Source organism: Lucilia sericata, unplaced genomic scaffold (genome assembly GCF_015586225.1).
Source record: "Lucilia sericata isolate MDLA Ls3-8-SP2 unplaced genomic scaffold, ASM1558622v1 Contig000268F_arrow, whole genome shotgun sequence".
NCBI lineage: Eukaryota > Metazoa > Arthropoda > Insecta > Diptera > Calliphoridae > Lucilia > Lucilia sericata.
Genome location: NW_023994293.1, coordinates 48,736 through 65,331, shown reverse-complemented (window position 1 = coordinate 65,331; position 16,596 = coordinate 48,736). Strand labels below are relative to the sequence as shown.

Below are 16,596 nucleotides of genomic sequence, written 5' to 3'. Positions count from 1 at the left end.
TGAACTAGAACTGAACTAGAACTGAACCTACTAGAACTGAACTAGAACTGAACTAGAACTGAACTAGAACTGAACTAGAACTGAACTAGAACTGAACTAGAACTGAACTAGAACTGAACTAGAACTGAACTAGAACTGAACTGAACTAAAATAAATAAAACCAACGATTTTTAAATAATTTCTGTAAATCTATAATACTTTTATTGAAATTTTATTTTTTAAATACTCTTTAGTAACCCTCAGTTTAAGCCTTCCAGTTAGACCATTTCTTGATTTCGTTATACAAGTTATTGCCAGGGCACTCAGTAGAACCGACTTGACGATGACCATACAAAATATAACCCGACTTAATTTGACCACGAGAAACGGCAGCAGCCAACAAGTTCTTAGCAGCGGAGATTTGAGCAGCAGTGGGTTTATCATTGTTGTAGTTACCCATGAAGGAAATGCCAATAGACTTAGAGTTCCAGTTGGTGGCATGAGCACCCATAACATTCCAGCCACGACCCTCATAGATATTGCCATCACCACCAATCAAGAAGTTATAACCAATATCAGCCCAACCCAAAGTCTTTTGGTGATAACTTTGGATATTTCTCATTTGTTGCATGCAACTGGCCTTGGTGGAGCAGTAAGCACCGGCAGTATGATGAATAACAGCATAAGACAAACCATTAGCCAAAGAGGTCTTGCTGGTAGCAGGTGCACCACCCCACTCAGATTTGGAAATTATGGTAACACCACAAACGGCATGAGCACACACCAAAACGGCCAAAAGACCGACTAATACTTTGGACAACATATTGTAGAGAAAGTTTAAAGAAAACTAATAATTTTCTGGCGATTCCCCGATACTTTTATAGTGATTTTTTTTGGTTTTAGATTATTATGGCTGTCGACTGATAAGAACAATAAGTAGCGTGTGATTTTCATAGGCGAAGTGCTAAATTGTTGTTGTTCGAGTGTAATAAAATTTAAATCAATGCAAAACACAACAACTAGACTTGTTAATATTCGAAATAAATTAAAATTTTAAGCGATATGAGTCCATAAGAGGGTCAATAAATTTTAATGTCATGTGTGAAGTACCTATTAGTAAATATGTGTATTTACGCGTAAAATAAAAGTACAAGAAATGAATGGACGAGTGGTGCAGAAAATATTTAAAGAAATTAATTATGAGTCCTCTTAACGGTTATGGGGAATTTTGTACACCCCTTCGATCTTGACTATAGACTAGACTATAGACTAGACTATAGACTAGACTATAGACTAGACTATAGACTAGACTATAGACTAGACTATAGACTAGACGATAGACTAGACTATAGACTAGACTATAGACTAGACTATAGACTAGACTATAGACTAGACTATAGACTAGACTATAGTACTATAGACTAGACTATAGACTAGACTATAGACTAGACTATAGACTAGACTATAGACTAGACTATAGACTAGACTATAGACTAGACTATAGACTAGACTATAGACTAGACTATAGACTAGACTATAGACTAGACTATAGACTAGACTATAGACTAGACTATAGACTAGACTATAGACTAGACTATAGACTAGACTATAGACTAGACTATAGACTAGACTATAGACTAGACTATAGACTAGACTATAGACTAGACTATAGACTAGACTATAGACTAGACTATAGACTAGACTATAGACTAGACTATAGACTAGACTATAGACTAGACTATAGACTAGACTATAGACTAGACTATAGACTAGACTATAGACTAGACTATAGACTAGACTAGACTATAGACTAGACTAGACTATAGACTAGACTATAGACTAGACTATAGACTAGTCTATAGACTAGACTATAGACTAGACTATAGACTAGACTATAGACTAGACTATAGACTAGACTATAGACTAGATATAGACTAGACTATAGACTAGACTATAGACTAGACTATAGACTAGACTATAGACTAGACTATAGACTAGACTATAGACTAGACTATAGACTAGACTATAGACTAGACTATAGACTAGACTATAGACTAGACTATAGACTAGACTATAGACTAGACTATAGACTAGACTATAGACTAGACTATAGACTAGACTAGACTATAGACTAGACTAGACTATAGACTAGACTATAGACTAGACTATAGACTAGACTATAGACTAGACTATAGACTAGACTATAGACTAGACTATAGACTAGACTAGACTAGACTAGACTATAGACTAGACTATAGACTAGACTATAGACTAGACTATAGACTAGACTATAGACTAGACTATAGACTAGACTATAGACTAGACTATAGACTAGACTATAGACTAGACTATAGACTAGACTATAGACTAGACTATAGACTAGACTATAGACTAGACTATAGACTAGACTATAGACTAGACTATAGACTAGACTATAGACTAGACTATAGACTAGACTATAGACTAGACTATAGACTAGACTATAGACTAGACTATAGACTAGACTATAGACTAGACTATAGACTAGACTATAGACTAGACTATAGACTAGACTATAGACTAGACTATAGACTAGACTATAGACTAGACTATAGACTAGACTATAGACTAGACTATAGACTAGACTATAGACTAGACTATAGACTAGACTATAGACTAGACTATAGACTAGACTATAGACTAGACTATAGACTAGACTATAGACTAGACTATAGACTAGACTAGACTAGACTATAGACTAGACTATAGACTAGACTATAGACTAGACTATAGACTAGACTATAGACTAGACTATAGACTAGACTATAGACTAGACTATAGACTAGACTATAGACTAGACTATAGACTAGACTATAGACTAGACTATAGACTAGACTAGACTAGACTAGACTAGACTAGACTGGACTATAGACTAGACTATAGACTAGACTATAGACTAGACTATAGACTAGACTATAGACTAGACTATAGACTAGACTAAAAATTGACTTATGTTACATATCATTTAACAAATTTTATATATCCCCTTCATTTCTGTAATGAAATGTTAACAAAATTTTACGTCATAAAGTGAATCACAACATATTTTTTCATTCATATAATCAGTTGACATTGTCACCCTAACTAAGGGGTATTTTTTAAGATGAAATGAGTCAATAGAGCTTAAAGAGATCTATGACAACTTAAACAGAACAACAAACAGGTTTTCTTATTGTAAATATTTAAAAATCCCCCATATTTATTTACAATTTTTTTAAACTATCCCCAAAACAGTTTCACATATTACAGTTCCATTTAAGGGTTAATTAAGGCATAAGCCTTCCATTATAGTAAACTGTCTAAAAGAAATTTCTTTGATTTGTTTATTATTCATAAATTCACTTAAAATGCACTTAAGTAGCAAAACAATTCCACTTTATAGATATTTTTAGATTGTTTTGATATAATGCGCCTTTTTATAGAAATACTTATCTTTGGAAAAATATCTTTAGAAATCTTATCAGGTCAAGTACTAAATTCGACTATATAAACAAACTGATTTGACCACTTAACCAACAGTAATTGTTACTTCCAAAACAATGGTATCCCAAACTTTATTCGGCCTTTTGGCTATACTCATTTGTGCCCATAATGTTATGGGCATAACCATCATCTCGAAATCGGAATGGGGTGGTGCTCCTGCTACCAGCAAGACTTCATTGGCTAATGGTTTGTCTTATGCTGTTATACATCACACCGAGGGTGCCTACTGCTCCACCAAGGCCAGCTGTATGCAACAAATGCGTAATATCCAACATTATCATCAAAAAACTTTGGGTTGGGCTGATATTGGTTATAACTTCTTGATCGGTGGTGATGGTAATATTTATGAGGGTCGTGGCTGGAATGTCTTGGGTGCTCATGCCTCCAACTGGAACTCGAAATCTATTGGTATCTCCTTCATGGGCAATTATCATAAGGATAAACCTACTGCTGCTCAAATTACCGCTGCTAAGAATTTGTTGGCTGCTGCTGTTTCTCGTGGTCAAATTAAGTCGGGTTATATTTTGTATGGTCATCGTCAAGTCGGTTCTACTGATTGTCCTGGCAATAACTTGTATAACGAAATCAAGAAATGGTCTAACTGGAAGGCTTAAGTCTGAGGAGAATTAATTGAATGAAAAATAAATAATAATAAATGCATAATTAAAAAAAAACACTAGTTTCAATGTCAAGACCCCTCCTTGTAGCTTTATAGTCAAAAACTGATAAACTCGTCTGCACTCTATAATAGAGTCTTAACTATAGACTAGACATTAAACTCAGCTATATTATGTAGTGCAGAATACACTCTAGTATGAACTATTGAATATACTGTAGTCTGGACTATAGTCTGGACTATAGTATAGACTATAGTCTGGACTATAGTAAAGACTATAGTCTGCACTATAGTATAGACTATAGTCTGGACTATAGTATGAACTATAGTCTTGACTATAGTATGAAATATAGTCTTGACTATAGTATGAACTATAGTCTTGACTATAGTATGAACTATAGTCTTGACTGTAGTATGAACTATAGTCTGGACTTTATTATAGACTATAGTCTGGACTTTAGTGTAGACTATAGTCTGGACTTTAGTATAGACTATAATCTAGACTTTAGTATAGACTATAGTCTGGACTATAGTATAGACTATAGTCTGGAATTTATAATATATTACAGATTATAGTGTGGACAATAGTCCAGTCTATACTATAGTCTATACCATAGTCCAGACTATAGTCTATACCATATAGTTTATATCATATTCCAGACTATATGCTATACCATAGTCCACATTATAGTTTATACCATAGTCCAGATTATAGTCTATACTATAGTCTGGTCTATAGTATAGACTATAGTCTGGACTGTAGTATAGACTAAAGTATAAATTATAGTCTGGACTATAGTCTGGTTAATATTATAGACTATAGTCTGGATTATATTATAAACTATAGTCTGGACTATAGTCTATACTATAGTCTGGACTATAGTCTATACTATAGTCTGGACTATAGTCTATACTATAGTCTGGACTATAGTCTATACTACAGTCTGGACTATAGTCTATACTATAGTCTGGACTATATTATAGACTATAAACTTGAAATAGTCTCGACTATAGACCGAACCGTAGCTTAGGTAATATAGTTTTCGATAGCTCTCGATTTCAGAAAAAAACGATTAAAAACGAATCCATTTCTATATAAGTTTTCTTTATTTCATTTAAATAAATTATAACAACTTAAGCCTTCCAGTTAGACCATTTCTTAATTTCATTATACAAATTATTGCCAGGGCACTCAGTAGAACCCACCTGACGATGACCATACAAAATATAACCCGACTTAATTTGACCACGAGCAACAGCAGCAGACAGCAAGCTCTTAGCAGCCGAAATTTGAGCAGCAGTAGGTTTATCATTATTATAGTTGCCCATGAAGGAGATACCAATCGATTTAGAGTTCCAGTTGGTGGCATGAGCACCCATAACATTCCAGCCACGACCCTCATAAACATTACCATCACCACCGATCAAGAAGTTATAACCAATATCAGCCCATCCCAAAGTTTTTTGATGATAACTTTGGATATTTTTCATTTGTTGAATACAGCTGGCCTTGGTGGAACAGTAGGCTCCAGCGGTATGGTGAATAACAGCATAAGACAAACCATTAGCCAAGGAGGTTTTGCTGGTAGCAGGAGCACCACCCCATTGCGATTTGGTGATAATGGTGAGGCCAAAAATGGACTGGGCGCACGACAGCACAACCAAGAGTGTGAATAAAGTTTTAGATATCATTGTCAGTATTTTTTTTTTGAGTATTTAGAAGAACTAGTGTTTAGTTTTATGTTGAGCAGAGTTTATATACTGAGAGAAAGTTGAGGGTGTTGTTCGTGATAAGAATGAAAATTTCATTTCGAAACTGATAAGGTTTCTAAACGATTATTTATGTTTTCTATGTTTTAAATTTATGCTCTAATATGTATGCTGTCGATGTTGTTTTAAAATATTTTGTTTAATATATTAATTTATACTTAGTTTATATTTAAAACAAAAGTAATGTCGTCAGACCATAGTCTACTATACAGTGAAGACCATAGTCTACTCTGTAGTCCAGACCATAGTCTACTCTGTAGTCCAGACCATAGTCTACTCTGTAGTCCAGACTATAGTCTACTCTATAGTCCAGACTATAGTCTACTCTATAGTACAGACTATAGTCTGGTCTACTACTATAGTCTACTCTATATTACATACTATAGTCTACTACTATAGTCTACTCTATAGTCCCGACTATAGTCTACTTTATAGTCCCAAATATAGTCTACTCTATAGTCCCGAATATAGTCTACTCTATAGTCCCGAATATAGTCTACTCTATAGTCCAGACTACAGTCTACTATATAGTCCAGACTATAGTCTACTCTATAGTCCAGACTATCGTCTACTCTATAGTCCAGACTATAGTCTCGAATATAGTCTACTCTATAGTCCCGAATATAGTCTACTCTATAGTCCCGAATATAGTCTACTCTATAGTCCAGACTATAGTTTACTCTATAGTCCAGACTATAGTCTACTCTATAGTCCAGACTGTAGTCTACTATATAGTCCAGACTATAGTCTACTTTATAATCCAGACTACTTTATAGTCCAGACAATAGTGTACTCCATAGTCCCGACAATAGTCTAGACTATTGTCTACTCTATAGTCCAGACTATAGTCCAGACTATAGTCTACTCTATAGTCCAGACTACATTCTACTCTATAGTCCAGACTATAGTCTACTCTGTAGTCCAGACTATAGTCTACTCTATAGTCCAGACTATAGTCTACTCTATAGTCCAGACTATAGTCTACTCTATAGTCCAGACTATAGTCTACTCTATAGTCCAGACTATAGTCTACTCTATAGTCCAGACTATAGTCTACTCTATAGTCCAGACTATAGTCTACTCTATAGTCCAGACTATAGTCTACTCTATAGTCTAGACTATAGAGTCTACTCTAGTAATGGTTTGATTTCACCAAAACTTGTGGACCTATAAAAAAGCTTTGTCTTCAAACTGATAAATTTCGATTTCGTAACTGCAGAAGTAATCACTACTTCATTAACATAATTTATTACTTTTTATTACAAAGGTAGAGTGCAATTTGAGATTGCTTTATTGTAAATCACTCGGGGACTATTAGTAATTTTACTAAATCTATCAATAACAATAATAAATTTTAAATTGTTTTTGATAATTATCTGCTCGAATACTAGACATTTGTTTAACTATATAAACTGGTGCAGGTTTTCACAAAATAATCATTACAAAGTGTGTTATATACTTAATAAGTAAGAGAAATAAGAAAATGTTTTCCAAAACTTTAGTCGGTGTATTGGCGGTACTTGTATGTGCCCAAGCCGTTTGTGCTGTTAACATCATTTCCAAGTCCGAATGGGGCGGTGCTGCTGCTACCAGCAAAACCTCCTTGGCCAATGGTTTGTCTTATGCTGTTATTCATCATACCGCTGGAGCCTACTGTTCCACCAAGGCCAGCTGCATGCAGCAAATGAGAAATATTCAAAGTTATCATCAAAAGACTTTGGGTTGGGCTGATATTGGTTATAACTTCTTGATCGGTGGTGATGGTAATGTTTACGAGGGTCGTGGCTGGAATGTTTTGGGTGCTCATGCCACTAACTGGAACTCTAAATCGATTGGCATTTCCTTCATGGGTAACTACAACAATGATAAACCCACTGCTGCTCAAATTTCTGCTGCTAAGAGTTTGTTGTCTGATGCTGTTGCTCGTGGTCAAATTAAGTCGGGTTATATTTTGTATGGTCATCGTCAAGTCGGTTCTACTGAATGCCCTGGCACCAATTTGTATAATGAAATCAAGAAATGGTCTAACTGGAAGGCTTAAGTTGTCAATGGCAAATTGTGTTAATTGAAATGAAATAAAGAAAACGTTTATATTGAAATTAAAGTTGTTTTAAATGTTTATTAAATAATTAAATTTTTATTTACAAAAAATTTTGCCATAAATTCTTGAGTTCTAGAATCTTCGTGAAAATTCGACAATCAATCTCGATCCTCTAAATTTGTCTTATTTAAATTCATATAAAACATATTACATATTCTGAAAAAAAACATTACAAATGATGGGTGAATGTATAACCGAATAAGTGCAAATACGAGATTAATTCCGTATATGTTTGAGTTGTGTTTTTGTTTTCATTTTCCTCAGCTGTAATCTGGATAATATGGAGAAAGTTTGTTCATTGAATAGCTTTATGACTTCCTCATAAAAAAAACTTTATCTATCAATTGAAACGTGTGGTGGATAAGAGTTAAATAAAAAATACATTTTGAAAAACTTTTCAATTTATGTTTGTTGTTTATGTTATAACGCAATAATGATGGTAATTTAAAATATATATAAAATAATAATAAAGTTGTAGTAAATATGTCAGTGATTTTTTAAAAATATATTGAAATAAACTTTAACCTCAAGAAGAACTAGTTTAGTTGTAGAACTAAATAGTTAGTTCAAACAAGAAAATTTACAGTTCTAGTTCAGTTGTAGTCAATTGCAGTTCAGTTGTAGTTAAGTTGTAGTTAAGTTGTAGTTCAGTTGTAGCTAAGTTGTAGTTCAGTTCTAGTTCAGTTCTAGTTTAGTTCTAGTTCAGTTCTAGTTCAGTTCTAGTTCAGTTCTAGTTCAGTTCTAGTTCAGTTTCTAGTTCAGGTCTAGTTCAGTTCTATTTCAGTTCTAGTTCAGTTCTAGTTCAGTTCTAGTTCAGTTCTAGTTCAGTTCTAGTTCAGTTCTAGTTCAGTTCTAGTTCAGTTCTAGTTCAGTTCTAGTTCAGTTCTAGTTCAGTTCTAGTTCAGTTCTAGTTCAGTTCTAGTTCAGTTCTAGTTCAGTTCTAGTTCAGTTCTAGTTCAGTTCTAGTTCAGTTCTAGTTCAGTTCTAGTTCAGTTCTAGTTCAGTTCTAGTTCAGTTCTAGTTCAGTTCAGTTCTAGTTCAGTTCTAGTTCAGTTCTAGTTCAGTTCTAGTTCAGTTCTAGTTCAGTTCTAGTTCAGTTCTAGTTCAGTTCTAGTTCAGTTCTAGTTCAGTTCTAGTTCAGTTCTAGTTCAGTTCTAGTTCAGTTCTAGTTCAGTTCTAGTTCAGTTCTAGTTCAGTTCTAGTTCAGTTCTAGTTCAGTTCTAGTTCAGTTCTAGTTCAGTTCTAGTTCAGTTCTAGTTCAGTTCAGTTCTAGTTCAGTTCTAGTTCAGTTCTAGTTCAGTTCTAGTTCAGTTCTAGGTCAGTTCTAGTTCAGTTCTAGTTCAGTTCTAGTTCAGTTCTAGTTCGTTCTAGTCGTTCAGTTCTAGTTCAGTTCTAGTCCAGTTCTAGTTCAGTTCTAGTTCAGTTCTAGTTCAGTTCTAGTTCAGTTCTAGTAAGTTCTAGTTCAGTTCTAGTTCAGTTCTAGTTCCAGTTCTAGTTCAGTTCTAGTTCAGTTCTAGTTCAGTTCTAGTTCAGTTTCTAGTTCAGTTCTAGTTCAGTTCTAGTCAGTTCTAGTTCAGTCTAGTTCAGTTCTAGTTCAGTTCTAGTTCAGTTCTAGTTCAGTTCTAGTTCAGTTCTAGTTCAGTTCTAGTTCAGTTCTAGTTCAGTTCTAGTTCAGTTCTAGTTCAGTTCTAGTTCAGTTCTAGTTCAGTTCTAGTTCAGTTCTAGTTCAGTTCTAGTTCAGTTCTAGTTCAGTAGTCAGTTCTAGTTCAGTTCTAGTTCAGTTCTAGTTCAGTTCTAGTTCAGTTCAATTCTGGTTCAGTTCAGTTCAGTTCAGTTCTAGTTAAATTTTAGAACTTCGCGTTATTTTTATTGTGATTTTATTCCAGTTTGTTGTTTTTATTTGCAAAAAAATCTATAATCATAAATATTTTATTTCTTTACTTTAACGATAAAAAAGAACCTACAACTTTTTTATGGCCTGTTCAATGTTGGCCCTCATTTGCATGCCAATCGTAGGACATTTGTAATTTCCTTTACTGCTTTTTCCTTTTTTAACAAACTTAATTTGTTGTCTTTACCAGTTCAATGTAAATGTACCAACCACTGCCGTCATATCGAATATTTTTATAAATTTAATACAAAATGCCAAACACCATCTTACAGCTACTGCTGTTTGAAAACCCCAACTCCGGGCTGGTTTGTAAAATTGTTTACATTTTTTTTCCTTTTCAATCTTTATCTAATAATACGGGCTTTGAACAGAAGGGGGTTGAATGTCAAAAAAGGAAGTAGAGAAGAAGATGAAAAAACTGTGCTAAATACAAAGACAAAAAAAATATTTAATTTCCGATCACGTAACCAACTCACGTTCCTCTTCACTTCACTTTAATGTGATGATGGTGCTGTTGAAGTTGTTGTTGTCGATGCTGCTGTTACTAAAGCCGCCACTGCCACTGACACCAACCACCAGCATCACCACTAGTGCTCCACGAACCATCACTGCTGATTTCATTGATGTGCATTGCAATGTCAGTCAAACAGTCATTGAGTCCTTGTCTTGTTACATGGTGTGATATTTAATGGTTCTTGAGTTTTCCCCCCGAACTGTCCCCGATTGTAAAGTAGATTGTAGTGGTGGCAAATGTAGTGACACAAGTACCTAGAATAAGTAGTTGTTTTAGTAGTTGTTCTTGAAACACAAACTCCAATAACCAAAGCAGTTAACAAAAACTACTACTTGCAACAGCGATACAAAAATAAGAAATTTCACTTGAAACTCCCCAAAAAAAAAGAAAATCTGATGACAACCGAAAAAAATGTGACATAAAGCTACTTTTGCTGCTAACGAAAGAAATACTTACATGTATAATGACAGATTGATGTTAATTTTACAATCATTTAAAGTTTTATGTTGCATAAAAATTATAATTCGGAATATTCATTTTTGACGAAGAAAAAACTCGTGCAATTGTAATACGATTGTGAAGTAGATTTACAAAGAGGACTTAAAGAAGGGAATTTTTAAACGTAATATTATCATTACCCATGAACTGCAGACTAGACTGAACTAACTGAACTTGATCTGAACTAGAACTGCAGTAGAACTGAACTAGAACTGAACTAGAACTGAACGAGAACTGAACGAGAACTGAACTAGAAACTGAACTAACTGAACTGAACTGAACTAGAACTGAACTAGAACTGAACTAGAACTGAACTAGAACTGAACTAGAACTGAACTAGAACTGAACTAGAACTGAACTAGAACTGAACTAGAACTGAACTAGAACTGAACTAGAAACTGAACTAGACTGAACTAGAACTGAACTAGAACTGAACTAGAACTGAACTAGAACTGAACTACAACTGAACTACAACTGAACTAGAACTGAACTAGAACTGAACTAGAACTGAACTACAACTGAACTACAACTGAACTAGAACTGAACTAGAACTGAACTAGACTGAACTAGAACTGAACTAGAACTGAACTAGAACTGAACTAGAACTGAACTAGAACTGAACTAGAACTGAACTAGAACTGAACTAGAACTGAACTAGAACTGAACTAGAACTGAACTAGAAGCTGAACTAGAACTGAACTAGAACTGAACTAGAACTGAACTAGAACTGAACTAGAACTGAACTAGAACTGAACTAGAACTGAACTAGAACTGAACTAGAACTAGAACTAGAAACTGAACTAGAACTGAACTAGAACTGAACTAGAACTGAACTAGAACTGAACTAGAACTGAACTAGAACTGAACTAGAACTGAACTAGAACTGAACTAGAACTGAACTAGAACTGAACTAGAACTGAACTAGAACTGAACTAGAACTGAACTAGAACTGAACTGAACTGAACTAGAACTGAACTAGAACTGAACTAGAACTGAACTAGAACTGAACTAGAACTGAACTAGAAACTGAACTAGAACTGAACTAGAACTGAACTAGAACTGAACTAGAACTGAACTAGAACTGAACTATGAACTTAACTAGAACTGAACTAGAACTGAACTAGAACTGAACTAGAACTGAACTAGAACTGAACTAGACTGAACTAAACTGAACTAGAACTGAACTAGAAACTGAACTAGAACTGAACTAGAACTGAACTAGAACTGAACTAGAACTGAACTAGAACTGAACTAGAACTGACTAGAACTGAACTAGACTGAACTAGAACTGAACTAGAACTGAACGGAACTAGATCTTAAATTCATTCATGATTATTTTAGTGATAGGTATGTATATAATATCCGACATAGATTACATTCATACAATCTATGATAACAGACTTTCTTGTTTTGTTTATAATTTCCTCATTAACCTTTAGTCCTCACACTTTAAAACGTGCTATCTAGCTTCAGGTGTTTCCTTTCTTGAAAAATCCCCCAAAATTGATAGCAACATGATTTGCTAAAAATTTTAATATTTAAGATAATATTTGATATATTTATGTATACATTTGATTTTGATCTATAAACAAAAATGGCTATTTCTTTATTTACAGTTGTCACAACTAAAAATATCCCATAATATTTGTTTATATTTATATCAATATAAAAAGTCGTTTGTTTTGAAAATTTTGCACAAAATACCAACAAAAACAAGAATGTAAATTAACAACAAACTTTTATTTATATTTATTTTTTATCATGATTTATGGGGTCAACAGAAATAAAGTCGTCATACATGAGTTTGCTAAAGGAAAAAAAGCTGGTCACTTGTTTAAATTTTATGACCCACTAAAACTTCAATCAGGCCAACAATAAAAATTAATCAAATAGAAAAAAAACAGAAGTGAGTAAATACTAGAATTTATAGATAACAATTATTTATTTGTTGTTATTTTCTGATTTTTATAAGCGTCATTGGTTCTAGAGGCAGTATAAGCAAATTTAAAGTATTAAGTTAAAAAAAAAAAAAAAACTTTAATTATTTATGAACTTTTTGTAAATAAAACATTGAAAATAAATGAAATAGTTGAAACAAATAATAACTACAGTTTATACAGATTATTCATTGAATGAATGAAAACATTAATCAATTTAAAACTCAACATAATTAATTTTTATAATTGGATTGATTAAAACATTAATAGAATTGTTGTATTAAATTTATTAAATACACAAACTATCGATAGAGTTATTTGTCTAAATTAATAAGGCTGAGGGATTTAAAGGAAACTGCAACATACTTAATTAGTTCCGGAACTAGTTGTTATGATACAGGAAAGGGTAGGGTTGCATATCTGTTAACAAAACTGAATATATCGTTTATATTATAGTAGCGACACTTCTAAATGGTTGTAATAAATATTATGAGAATTAGTATTGCTTTAAGGAAACGTCACGCGACACTTTAGCTATTGATTAGAAAATATTGTATGACACTTATATTTTACTGACTATAAATATGTATTCTTTAAGATAATGATAAGAATGCAAATTTTTCAAATATACTTTAATATAAGAATATATAGTTTTTAATATAATTAAATAATTACACTGTTTCCAATTAAATAGAAATTTATTTATTTTTTAGTTTTTAGTTCTGTTCTAGTTCAGTTCTAGTTCAGTTCAGTTCTAGTTCAGTTCTAGTTCAGTTCTAGTTCAGTTCTAGTTCAGTCTAGTTCTAGTTCAGTTCTAGTTCAGTTCTAGTTCAGTTCTAGTTCAGTTCTAGTTCAGTTCTAGTTCAGTTCTAGTTCAGTTCTAGTTCAGTTCTAGTTCAGTTCTAGTTCAGTTCTAGTTCAGTTCTAGTTCAGTTCTAGTTCAGTTCTAGTTCAGTTCTAGTTCAGTTCTAGTTCAGTTCTAGTTCAGTTCTATTCGTTCTAGTTCAGTTCTAGTTCAGTTCTAGTTCAGTTCTAGTTCAGTTCTAGTTCAGTTTCTAGTTCAGTTCTAGTTCAGTTCTAGTTCAGTTCTAGTTCAGTTCTAGTTCATTCTAGTTCAGTTCTAGTTCTAGTTCAGTTCTAGTTCAGTCTTCTAGTTCTGTTCTAGTTCAGTTCTAGTTCAGTTCTAGTTTCAGTTCTAGTTCAGTTCTAGTTCAGTTCTAGTTCAGTTCTAGTTCAGTTCTAGTTCAGTTCTAGTTCAGTTCTAGTTCAGTTCTAGTTCAGTTCTAGTTCAGTTCTAGTTCAGTTTCTAGTTTAGTTCTAGTTCAGTCCTGTTCTAGTCCTGTTCTAGTTCTGTTCTAGTTCTGTTCTAGTTCTGTTCTAGTTCTGTTCTAGTTCTGTTCTAGTTCTGTGTTCTAGTTCTGTTCTAGTTCTGTTCTAGTTTCTGTTCTAGTTCTGTTCTAGTTCTGTTCTAGTTCTGTTCTAGTTCTGTTCTAGTTCTGTTTCTAGTTCTGTTCTAGTTCTGTTCTAGTTCTGTTCTAGTTCTGTTCTAGTTCTGTTCTAGTTCTGTTCTAGTTCTGTTCTAGTTCTGTTCTAGTTTCTGTTCTAGTTCTGTTCTAGTTCTGTTCTAGTTCTGTTCTAGTTCTGTTCTAGTTCTGTTCTAGTTCTGTTCTAGTTCTGTTCTAGTTCTGTTCTAGTTCTGTTCTAGTTCTGTTTCTAGTTCTGTTCTAGTTCTGTTCTAGTTCTGTTCTAGTTCTGTTCTAGTTCTGTTCTAGTTCTGTTCTAGTTCTGTTCTAGTTCTGTTCTAGTTCTGTTCTAGTTCTGTTCTAGTTCTGTTCTAGTTCTGTTCTAGTTCTGTTCTAGTTCTGTTCTAGTTCTGTTCTAGTTCTGTTCTAGTTCTGTTCTAGTTCTGTTCTAGTTCTGTTCTAGTTCTGTTCTAGTTCTGTTCTAGTTCTGTTCTAGTTCTGTTTCTAGTTCTGTTCTAGTTCTGTTCTAGTTCTGTTCTAGTTCTGTTCTAGTTCTGTTCTAGTTCTGTTCTAGTTTCTGTTCTAGTTCTGTTCTAGTTCTGTTCTAGTTCTGTTCTAGTTCTGTTCTAGTTCTGTTCTAGTTCTGTTCTAGTTCTGTTCTAGTTCTGTTCTAGTTCTGTTCTAGTTCTGTTCTAGTTCTGTTCTAGTTTCTGTTCTAGTGTCTGTTCTAGTTTCTGTTCTAGTTCTGTTCTAGTTCTGTTCTAGTTCTGTTCTAGTTCTGTTCTAGTTTCTGTTCTAGTTCTGTTCTAGTTCTGTTCTAGTTCTGTTCTAGTTCTGTCTGTTCTGTTCTAGTTTCTGTTCTAGTTCTATTATAGTTCTATTATAGTTCTGTTCTAGTTCTGTTCTAGTTCTATTATAGTTCTGTTCTAGTTCTGTTGTAGTTCTGTTCTTGTTCTGTTCTAGTTCTGTTCTAGTTCTGTTCTAGTTCTGTTCTAGTTCTGTCTGTTCTAGTTCTGTTCTAGTTCTGTTCTGTTCTAGTTCTGTTCTAGTTCTGTTCTAGTTCTGTTCTATTCTAGTTCTGTTCTAGTTCTGTTCTAGTTCTGTTCTAGTTCTGTTCTAGTTCTGTTCTAGTTCTGTTCTAGTTCTGTTCTAGTTCTGTTCTAGTTCTGTTCTAGTTCTGTTTCTAGTTCTGTTCTAGTTCTGTTCTAGTTCTGTTCTAGTTCTGTTCTAGTTCTGTTCTAGTTCTGTTCTAGTTCTGTTCTAGTTCTGTTTCTAGTTCTGTTCTAGTTCTGTTCTAGTTCTGTTCTAGTTCTGTTCTAGTTCTGTTCTAGTTCTGTTCTAGTTCTGTTCTAGTTTCTGTTCCTAGTTCTGTTCTAGTTCTGTTCTAGTTCTGTTCTAGTTCTGTTCTAGTTCTGTTCTAGTTCTGTTCTAGTTCTGTCTAGTTCTGTTCTAGTTCTGTTCTAGTTCTGTCTAGTTCTGTTCTAGTTCTGTTCTAGTTCTGTTCTAGTTCTGTTCTAGTTCTGTTCTAGTTCTGTCTAGTTCTGTTCTAGTTCTGTTCTAGTTCTGTTCTAGTTCTGTTCTAGTTCTGTTCTAGTTCTGTTCTAGTTCTGTTTCTGTTCTAGTGCTGTTCTAGTTCTGTTCTAGTTCTGTTCTAGTTCTGTTCTAGTTCTGTTCTAGTTCTGTTCTAGTTCTGTTCTAGTTCTGTTCTAGTTCGTTCTAGTTCTGTTCTAGTTCTGTTCTAGTTCTGTTCTAGTTCTGTTCTAGTTCTGTTCTAGTTCTGTTCTAGTTCTGGTTCTGTTCTAGTTCTGTTCTAGTTCTGGTTCTGTTCTAGTTCTGTTCTAGTTCTGTTCTAGTTCTGTTCTAGTTCTATTCTAGTTCTGTTCTAGTTTAGTTTTATTCAGTTTTTTGTTCAGTTCTAGTGCAGTTCCATTATGTTTTTATCAGATTTTTAAACTTTTCAGCTTTCTAAATATTTAATGCAGAAAAAACTGATAACTTTAGTTTTTTTTTCAGATATAAAAATCATGTTCATGTTTGAAAAAAGGAAAAAAATGACGGAAAAGGAAAGATTTCCCAATGCCATCATGCTAAGCTTTTTTGTTGTTGTTGTTGCAGTTCTAGCAGCATCAACAACTACTACTCGAGTTTTCCGTTTAAATGTTGTTATAAATGTTAATGATGTTGTCAGTTTAATGAGCTCATCTTATGTTTGTTGATCTGCTTTTTTTTTGCTGTTGCAGTTGCAACATAAATTGCTTCTGCTGTTGTTGCTTTTAATGTTTGTTGATGTAGCTGCTGCATGTTG

The 16,596-nt window shown here is 33.6% G+C and overlaps 4 protein-coding genes across 4 annotated transcripts; 2 read left to right on the top strand and 2 right to left on the bottom strand.

The window, feature by feature from the left end:
- Positions 1–167: 167 nt before the first annotated feature.
- LOC119602994 (peptidoglycan-recognition protein SC2-like) lies at positions 168–853 on the bottom strand. The gene has a single exon (XM_037954843.1). It carries the CDS (start codon positions 800–802, stop codon positions 245–247), a length of 558 nt encoding a protein of 185 aa, XP_037810771.1. The 5' UTR covers positions 803–853; the 3' UTR covers positions 168–244.
- A 2,664-nt stretch (positions 854–3,517) lies between these two features.
- On the top strand, positions 3,518–4,175 carry LOC119602993 (peptidoglycan-recognition protein SC2-like). The gene has a single exon (XM_037954842.1). The coding sequence runs from the start codon at positions 3,558–3,560 to the stop codon at positions 4,113–4,115; it is 558 nt and encodes a 185-aa protein (XP_037810770.1). The 5' UTR covers positions 3,518–3,557; the 3' UTR covers positions 4,116–4,175.
- Positions 4,176–5,205: 1,030 nt separating this feature from the next.
- Positions 5,206–5,839, bottom strand: LOC119602996 (peptidoglycan-recognition protein SC2-like). The gene has a single exon (XM_037954845.1). It carries the CDS (start codon positions 5,807–5,809, stop codon positions 5,252–5,254), a length of 558 nt encoding a protein of 185 aa, XP_037810773.1. The 5' UTR covers positions 5,810–5,839; the 3' UTR covers positions 5,206–5,251.
- A 1,486-nt stretch (positions 5,840–7,325) lies between these two features.
- On the top strand, positions 7,326–7,986 carry LOC119602995 (peptidoglycan-recognition protein SC2-like). Its single transcript, XM_037954844.1, has one exon. It carries the CDS (start codon positions 7,371–7,373, stop codon positions 7,926–7,928), a length of 558 nt encoding a protein of 185 aa, XP_037810772.1. The 5' UTR covers positions 7,326–7,370; the 3' UTR covers positions 7,929–7,986.
- The last annotated feature ends 8,610 nt before the right edge of the window (positions 7,987–16,596 follow it).

Bases quoted from the DNA above. Each gene is read 5' to 3' on its own strand.
- LOC119602994 (XM_037954843.1), bottom strand. From the start codon at position 802: ATGTTGTCCAAAGTATTAGTCGGTCTTTTGGCCGTTTTGGTGTGTGCT.
- LOC119602993 (XM_037954842.1), top strand. From the start codon at position 3,558: ATGGTATCCCAAACTTTATTCGGCCTTTTGGCTATACTCATTTGTGCC.
- LOC119602996 (XM_037954845.1), bottom strand. From the start codon at position 5,809: ATGATATCTAAAACTTTATTCACACTCTTGGTTGTGCTGTCGTGCGCC.
- LOC119602995 (XM_037954844.1), top strand. From the start codon at position 7,371: ATGTTTTCCAAAACTTTAGTCGGTGTATTGGCGGTACTTGTATGTGCC.